This window comes from Mustela lutreola, chromosome 2 (genome assembly GCF_030435805.1).
Source record: "Mustela lutreola isolate mMusLut2 chromosome 2, mMusLut2.pri, whole genome shotgun sequence".
NCBI classification, from domain to species: Eukaryota; Metazoa; Chordata; class Mammalia; order Carnivora; family Mustelidae; genus Mustela; species Mustela lutreola.
Genome location: NC_081291.1, coordinates 153,041,582 through 153,050,999, shown reverse-complemented (window position 1 = coordinate 153,050,999; position 9,418 = coordinate 153,041,582). Strand labels below are relative to the sequence as shown.

Genomic DNA, 9,418 nt, shown 5'->3' with positions numbered 1-9,418 from the left:
ATGATAGAAGGTGAATTACATGTTATTGTAAAAGAAAATCCAATTTACTGTCTGTTGCCTTCAATTTTGATTTGACAAATGCTCAATCTTATGCTCTATTTCAACTCTCTTCATTTATCTTTTAGAACATATACTGTAATGTCTCCTTAAGGCAAATAAACAATCTTTCCATTTAATTTACTAAACATGCTCATGTATATTTGAGTTTACTAGGTGCAAATATATGAAAATCTACTTCTGTTGTTAAAGATCTCTTTGACAGTGTGAAATCAATCCTGACTGTATTGTTTATGTTTGCATCATTATCTTTGTGACAAAAAGCATGCTTATGAAAACTATTTCTATTTTCCACATCATATAAATAAAAGTGCCCCATATAAAATTTAATTAAACAGGAGCACCTGGGTGGCTCAGTCTGTTAAGTGTCTCAGGTCATGATCTCAGGGATCCCGAGACAGACCTGCAAGCCAGGCTCCATGCTCAACAAGGAGTCTGCTAAGATTCTCTCTTTCCTTTTCCCTCTGTCCCTCCCCTCACTCACTCTCTCTTTAAAATATATAAATCTTTAAAAAAACTTTAAACAATTTTATCAAATCATTTAATTACTGAGCTTGACTAGTTTCTTTTTTTAAAGATTTTATTTATCAATGTCAGAAAGAGAGAGCATAATCAAGGGATCAGGGGAAGTGGCAGGCAGAGCAGAAAAACGAGGCAGAGCAAGAAGAGGGAGAAGCCTGATGCAGGACTCAGGATCCAGGATCCTGAGATCATGACCTGGGCTGAAGGCAGACACTTAACCAACTGAGCCACCCAGGCATCCTGAGCTTAAAAAGGTTCACTGGATGTGAAAATAGAAGTTTTCTATAGGTTTTATTTTACAACCTGCATATAAGACCAAGAGAAATACCACAATATCATAAAAATATTAGTTCTGTGTATTCATTCACTTCTTGACAATTATTCTGGGAAAAAATGGAAAATATTATGTAAAGGAGTATTTTGGAAACTAAACCTTGAAGTTTTAAAATAATCACAAAGATTTCCAGGTAAATCTGCCATATGAAATACATTTGTTAATCACCACTCATTCTGCCTTTTACAAAGATGGCGCCGAAAGCTAAGAAGGAAGCCCCTGCCCCTCCCAAAGCCGAAGTCAAAGCAAAGGCTTTGAAAGCCAAGAAAGCGGTGCTGAAAGGCGTCCACAGTCACAAAAAAAAGATCTGCACATCACCTACGTTCCGACGACCCAAGACTCTGCGTCTCCGAAGGCAACCCAAATACCCTCGAAAGAGCGCCCCCAGGAGAAACAAGCTTGACCACTATGCCATCATCAAGTTCCCCCTGACTACTGAGTCAGCCATGAAGAAAACAGAAGACAACAACACACTTGTGTTCATTGTGGATGTCAAGGCCAACAAGCACCAGATCAAACAGGCTGTGAAGAAGCTCTATGACATTGATGTAGCCAAGGTCAACACCTTAAGCAGGCCTGATGGAGGGAAGAAGGCATATGTTCGGCTGGCCCCTGACTATGATGCTTTGGATGTTGCCAACAAAATTGGGATGATCTAAACTGAGTCCAGCTGGCTAAATCTAAATACAGATCCTTCATGATTTAAAAAAAAAAAAAAAAAAAAAAAAATCACCACTCATTCCAAAATGTCCAACAATAAATGAACAAAAAGGCAATAAATGAAAAAAGTGGGGCACCTGGGTGGCTCAGTCATTAAATGTCTACCTTTGGTTCAGGTCATGATCCCAGGATCCTGGGAGAGAGCCCACATCAGGCTCTCCACTCAGTAGGAAGCCTGTTTCTCCCTCTCCCACTCCCCCTGTTTTGTTCCCTCTCTCGCTGTCTCTGTCAAATAAATAAATAAATAATCTTTAAAAAATGGATAAATAAATGAACAAAAGGTATATAGTCTAGAACAGATAGGGAAGAGAAAAGAGAAGAACTCAGATAAAATATATCAACAATATTTTAGGCAGATGCAAAGTGTGTGGAAGCATGCTGACTTTTAGAACACAGCAAGCTGAAACCTAGATACCAGGAGAGGGGACAGCTCATAAAATCCTAATCAATGTATAGCAAAATACTCCAGAAGAGATTAGGAACTAAAAGTAATGGGTGACTCTGATAGAATTACCACATCAATTAGAAGATACTCAGTTAAATTTGAAAATTAAATAACATTTTTTTGGCCCAGATATGTCCAAAACATCACATGGGACATAATTAATGTAAAATAAATAAATAAATAAATAGAAATATAAATAAATCACTGTTTCTCTGAAATTCAAATGTAACTAAGCATCCTCTAATTTTATACACTAAATCTTCCACCGCTGTGAGAATAGTGAGAAGTGGTATTTATTTCTGTATATGAATAGTTGAAGCTGGGTACAGGAAGCACTGTAATCTCTAGAGTTCATCTCTCACCCCACCCACAGAAGAGAAAACCCCCCTACAGCCCAGCAGGTAATGGAGCATAGCTCCCTAGAAAAACTGAACCAGAGACTGGATTTAGCGATAGGTGCTCTCTAGGGCAAATCAGGTGAGTCACCATTCTGAAAACACTGGAATTAAGTGAAAGTCTAGATAAGGAAGAAGATGAGATCCTCCAGTATTTTTTCCACTCAGGTTACAGATTCTAGAAGGCAGAATTACCTATCCTCACCTCCATCAAGCCAGAGATTAGAAAAATTAGCAAAATTTAAGAACAAGACCAAGATCCATAGTGTTTGAAGGTCATCAAACCAAATGGTCTAGCTCTCTTCCTGTGACATCTCCACTGTAAAACTGAGATGCTTACTACATCACCCAATGCTCACAGGATTTTTTTTCCTTGTCAGAGAGAGCGCACAAGCACAAGCAAGGGGAGCTGTAGACAGAAGGAGAAGCAGACTCCTTGCTGAGCAAGGAGCCCAATGTGAGACTGATCCAGGATCCAGGGATCATGACCGGAGCTGAAGCCAGATGCTTAACCGAATAAGCCATCCAGGCATCCCTCACAGAATTCTTATTAGACTTTCAGTGTCCCCTTTTTAAGTAAGAAAGACTGCCAAATATTCATCCATCCATTCATTTATTTATTCAACAAATATTTGTTGACCAACTGCTGTTCTAAAAACCAAGACACCTTAGTAAACAAACTTCTTAACCTGAGAAGAAACTAAAACAAATAAAAGAAAAAACAATAAGAAAGATCTATAGTGAGAGGTAAGAAGAGATTTTGTCCCTTACATATAACCAGTTTATTATTTAAAATGTGAAAAGGAACATTTAGATAATTACAAAAAGCCTTTGGAAATTAAAAAAAAATTACAGACTCAAAAACCACTAGACAGATGAGAAAGTACAGAAAATATTACATATAGAAGAATAAAAATCAAACAAAATAACAGAGAAATGATAGAAAAGAAAGATAGATAAGAAAACCTAATACAGTTAGTCTAACCAATTATGAGTTACAGAAAGGGGGAAAAAAAGAAGAAAAATGGAGCTGACGCAATTATTTTAAAATTACACAAAAATACAATTCCATAACTAAAGAATATGAGTTTTCACATTGAAAGGTATGTAAAATGCTCAGTACAATAAAAGACACACACAAAAGCATATCATTTGTGAAACTGCAAACCAAAAAAGATAAAAAGAGTATGCTAAAAGCTTCCAAAGCAAGGGAAGAAAGTTCAGATCCTCCTGTGAAGGATCAGAATGAAAATGACATTGGACTTCTCAATAGCAGCAGAAGAAGTTAGAAGAGCAATAAGTGGTGCCTTAAAAATCCTAAAGCAACTTTATTTGCAACAGAAAATCTAAGTCCAGACGATCTAGCAATCAAATATGAAGGTAAATGAGCATGTTTTCAGATTTGCAAGATCTCAAAAGCTGATCTCCAGTGATCTCTTCTCAACAATAAATTTAAGAGAATTTCTTCAGTAGTAGCAGATGATAGGTAATGTATGTAAGGGAAAAAATAACACTATAAGCCTATTATTTGGTAACTGTTATGTTTATATCGGAACAGGTATAGCATTGAAAGTGTTTTTCTCTGGAGCTTGGAAAGTGAGTGTGTCACAGGTAGTACAGGGGAATTGTGTTTTTTGTTTGGGCCTTTGACTACTCTAACTTTTTAAAACTATGTGCAGACAATATCTCTCAAAATAAAGTGAAACAAAATAAATTCTACAGAGGACTACCTGATCCAATTACCCCTCTTACCAGAATAAGAAACTCTAGTAAATATTATATAAATTGGAGCCATAGAGTTCCAATCATCTTTCAGATTTGATTTGTGTGGTTTAGATAAAACATTTGTTTTATCTAAAAACATTTAGATGTTTATCCAAAAACATTTGTGGTGACTTTAATTACTTGACCAAATTAATGCTCACAAAACAATATAAGAAAAATCTCAATGATTCGTGTATTTTCTGTAAGGCACAAAGTCAATGAAACCTATTTCCTAAAAGTATACAATTTGCCACACTTCTTAAATCCCATCCACAGTTATTTAGGAACATGACTGCTATGACAAATGTTTACTTCATGCTCTTCACAGATTTAAGTTCTTTGGTTCCAAACATTACACTCCTTGGTGATAAAATGTTGTCACTTAATCACAGGCTTAATGATTAAAGTGGAGGTAACTTCTAGGGCAACAAGGAAAAGGTAATTTTTAATAGGACTACCGAAGAAATCAGGCAGGAAATTGCTCAGCTTCTTTAAAAAGAAGAGCCAGAGAAACGCAGTACCCAAGGACTGAGCCAGTTTTACACTGCCTTAGTTACCCCAAAGTGGTAAGTATTTGGAAAGACACATCAATCTAGAACAGACTCTCATTGACATAAGCAACAGATGGCTTATTTCTCTCTTTTCAAAAATTGTCACTTGATTTATCCATAGAATGACATGTCATGTTTAGAATGAGCACTTTCATTTGTACCAAATATTGCTGGTAGATGTCAGAAACAATGATACCCAATAAAACAGGTCTTTGGCTAGCTTCTTCAGTGAAGCTTTGGCCAGATTCCTCCTCCCTTCTCTATCTGGTCCCTATGTGTTTCATGGACCTTGTGGAAAATATGGTAACAGTGTATATGCCCCTCTAGAACACTGGAAAAATTTTCCAAAAGCTGATACCATACCATGCTTCTTACTACACAAGGAAGCTAGGGTAATAACATGTGGTAAAACAGCCCTATGACTGCAGGATATCTACATCCAATCCAGAGAGGATAAAGAAATAGGGTTTTTTTCAATTAGCAATAATCGCGCCTCGGATAAACCTCATTGGCTACGATACTGCCAATGCGCAAAGCTAGAAATAGGGTTTTTTTGATGCTACACAGTAGTTAAACAAGAGGGCAACTTAGATGGTTGGTAGTCGGGGGAAGTGGAAAACCCATGCAAGAATAAGAATGACATTAGTCTTCTTCACATGGTGTTAATTATTCGATCATATTTAAAAAAATATAAATTGTGACTGCTTTGCAAACATTAGAATCTATCAGAAAATTTTTGCTTCCCTGGAAATAATTCCTAGATTTTTTTTTTTACTCAGTCATTCAAATATGTTCACTGAGAAGTATTCTTTCAAAAATACTTACTGAGCTCTTAAAATGGACCAGGCATTTTTAAGCGGTAGGAACAAAACTGTGTACTAAGAGACAATAACTTCTGCTCCAGTGAAGCTTACATTCCAATGGGGGTACATGAAGGCTGGCAATAAATCAAATAAATAAGTGCCATACATATTATGCAAGTTGAAGAGAAATGTAAGAACAAAATCTGAAAGAACAAAATGTGTTAATATCTTTAGAAAAAAGAAAATTTCATAGTTTAAAGGAAAAATCCAGTCATCAGAATGAACATCTACATCTAACGTTCTGTAACTTTTGCCACTGAGTCCTACCACACACACACAAATTCACAAAAATTTTACATTTCATTATATAGAGATCACTTAATATAGGATAATTATGTTATAAAAATATGAAAGAATAAGTTTGCCTGCTTAGAAACACATGCCTTGATGAGTTTTAAATATTTAATTGGTCTAATTGCTTTAAAATATTTAATATGGTCCTTCCATATACATTTTCAGAATTGGAAAGTAGCTTGTGCTTTATCTTGTATAATGGAAATATTATAAAATTACTTTTTCAAAATAAATGAAGCCCTACATTGACTTCTAATTTTTAAGTTCATCAGAGCCTTAAAATCAATTAATTCAATCTTTATGGTTATCTTGAGACACACACAGACAACCCCTCACTAGGAAACGTGTGCATGCATGTGTGCATGAGCACACATACACACACACAGAGTTGCAAGCAGATTATTGAAAGTGCAATCTTTCTGGTACAGAAGATCTGTTTATAGTGAACTAAGAGGTCCTTAAAGGCAATAATAGCTGTTTCTGGAAGGGACAACACAGTGACTGCAGTAAACGCAGACTTAGCATTCGATGAATGTTTGCTGATGAATGGATATTAATGAATTCAGATCCACGTTCTCAACTGAAAACTAAAGTGACCTTTTCACACGTGCCTGACTAAAAAGATGTTTAATTACAACTGTTGCTTCTATAGTTTTTAAACTCTAAAATACAATAACGAAATCAATTTATCACCAGACCACTTTTCATGATCCAATGTGATTTGTTCAGGATTGAGAACTAATGGCTTCTTCCAGCATAGACCTTCAGATTCAAAAATAATCTATTTGCTGGCATCAGGCTGACATCCAATTTCAGTTCCTATAGAAACACATTAGAGAAAATGGGTGTTTTTTTAAGAATTGTTTTCCCTGACATGTGTTGCAGTGTGATATTTACACTGCTGTCTGTGCTCATTATGGATTGCATTGATTATACAGCAGGAGTGTCAACGGAACTGAGTGGTTTATTCTTCCTCAGGACTGGAGCACAAACGAGAGAGTCGAGCTTACCTCAGTGTGTCCTTATTGCTTCAGAAAAAATTTCACAAAAAAAATTCAACCAACTTTTCTGTCCCCGATTGAGCCACATACACCCACAATACAAACAAATGTGAGGCAGGAATCTATCAAAATCCTAGAGGAGAACATAGGCAGTAACCTCTTCGACATCGGCCACAGCAACTTCTTCCAAGACACATCTCCAAAGGCAAAGGAAAGAAAAGTGAAAATGAACTTCTGGGACTTCATCAAGATCAAAAGTTTCTGCACAGCAAAGGAAACCGTCAACAAAACAAAGAGGCAACACAGGGAATGGGAGGAGATATTCGCAAATGACGCTCCAGACAAAGGGCTGATATCCAAGATCTATAAAGAATCCTGAAACTCAACACACACAAAACAAATAATCACATACAAGAGACAGACGTTTTTGCCATGTCAGATTAGTTGTTACTCTTAGGTGTTAGGGACCGAGTTGTGGTGGATAATTTCTGGAGGACTGGTGATTTCTCTTTCTTGACCTGACTAGTGGTTATCTGAGCCTTTCACTTTATAATAATTTCTTAAACTTTACAACTGTTTCATGAACTTCTGTGCTGATGTGTTATTTCACAACAAAAAGTTTAAACCAGATGAATATATTTTAAGACTTCAACTTTATTAGTCATCATAACAATACTAAATTGGTAAAGTATCAACTTTGTATTTAATTTACAAAAAGTTAAATTATACATAATTCTGGAAATTGTGTGATGCTATCAGTATTAACAGATACTGTTAGCAAATATGCTGATCAAAGCAATTCTGGAAAACATCTGATAATCTGTAGTAAGTGCTTTTGTTTATTAGTACCAATGGCATTTTAGAAATCTCAAGGAATTTATCTAAAACGAGAAAAAATGTATAAGATAGATTAATCATCATATGATTTATAGATGCAGCATTAGGAACCACAGGGTCAACAATGGAGATAACCTGAATTCATTAAATTGACAATTGGATTTTTTTTTTAAAGATTTTATTTATTTATTCGACAGACAGAGATCACAAGTAGGCAGAGAGGCAGGCAGAGAGAGAGGAGGAAGCAGGCTCCCCGCCAAGCAGAAAGCCCGATGCGGGGCTCGATCCCAGGACCCTGAGATCATGACCTGAGCCGAAGGCAGAGGCTTTAACCCACTGAGCCACCCAGGCGCCCCGACAATTGGATTTTTAAATATATATTTTGGCTATTATGTATAGAAAACTACTATATATCATGCAACACCAAATATGCAGAAAATAATTTTCTTAGAAACATGAAATATGCCTTCTACGGTCTCAATGTTTGATCCTTCCAAAATTCACATGTTGGATTCTTAAAGCCAAATGTGATGATGTTAGGAGGTGGGGTCTTCGGGATTTGATTAGATCATGAGGTGGAGCTTTCATGAATGGGATTAGTGTTATAATAAGAGAGATCTTACAAAGGTCCCTTAGCACTTCCTATATGTGAGGTCACATGGAGAAGTCAATGATCCAGAAGAAGGTCCTCACCCAACTGTGTGGGCATTCATGTCTATTTGGACTTCCAGCCTCCAGAACTGTGAGAAATAAATGTGTGTTCTTTGTAAGCTACCCCAACTGAGGTACTTTTTAATAGTATCCCAAACAGATTAAGACAATGCCAAAATGGTTACTTAAGCATATTTTGGGCAGTGTAAATATGGACTGTTTTTCTTTATCAGGGCTTTATTCCACCATATTTTAGGCACTAGGTATATTTTTTCTCATAATCTGAAATAATGAACAAAAACATGCAAATGTCAGAATAAAGGTGTATTCAAGGTTGTTAGCATGCCCCTTTTTACTCACAAGGGTCCCAGTTTGATTGATAAATTATATGATCAGTCTATAATAGAATAATAAAATATAAAGACTAAAAAAAAATGCAAATGTGATCCATCTGACAATTTTATTTTACTTTTTATTTCTTTGTTTCCAACTGGAATGCATTTTTTTTCCTTTCAAAAGCTGATTACACTGGCTAGAACCTCCGGCTTTCCCCATTAAGTAAATTTGATGTAGGTTTTTCATAGTCCTTTGTCAGGCTTAGACACTTTCCTTCTGTTCTAAGTTTCTTGTAAGGTTTTATCATAAATGTATATTGGATTTTATCAAATGTTTCATTATCTATATTTAAAATATCATGTGATATTTGTCCTTTGTTCCATTTAATTTGCTATATTTAATTAATTAAATTTCAATTGTTAAATTTAAATTCCTAGGATAAATCCCACTTGCTCATGATATATAATCCTAGTTATATGTTGCTGGATTTACTATGCTAATACTTTGTTAATGAGTTTGGCATCAATATTAATAAGGGATTTTTATCTGTTCTTGCTTTTCTTATGAGAGCTTCATCTGGCTTTGGTGTCAAGGTAAGACTGGTCTTATAGAATGAATTTTGAAGTATTCCTTCCTTCTCTATTTTCT

At 35.7% G+C, this 9,418-nt stretch overlaps 1 protein-coding gene and 1 pseudogene across 1 annotated transcript; one reads left to right on the top strand and one right to left on the bottom strand.

Moving 5' to 3' along the window:
• The first annotated feature begins 1,079 nt into the window (after positions 1-1,079).
• On the top strand, positions 1,080-1,587 carry LOC131825907 (large ribosomal subunit protein uL23-like). The gene has a single exon (XM_059165244.1). The coding sequence runs from the start codon at positions 1,105-1,107 to the stop codon at positions 1,570-1,572; it is 468 nt and encodes a 155-aa protein (XP_059021227.1). The 5' UTR covers positions 1,080-1,104; the 3' UTR covers positions 1,573-1,587.
• A 3,613-nt stretch (positions 1,588-5,200) lies between these two features.
• Positions 5,201-5,326, bottom strand: LOC131826085 (U4 spliceosomal RNA; annotated as a pseudogene).
• Between the last annotated feature and the right edge of the window lie 4,092 nt (positions 5,327-9,418).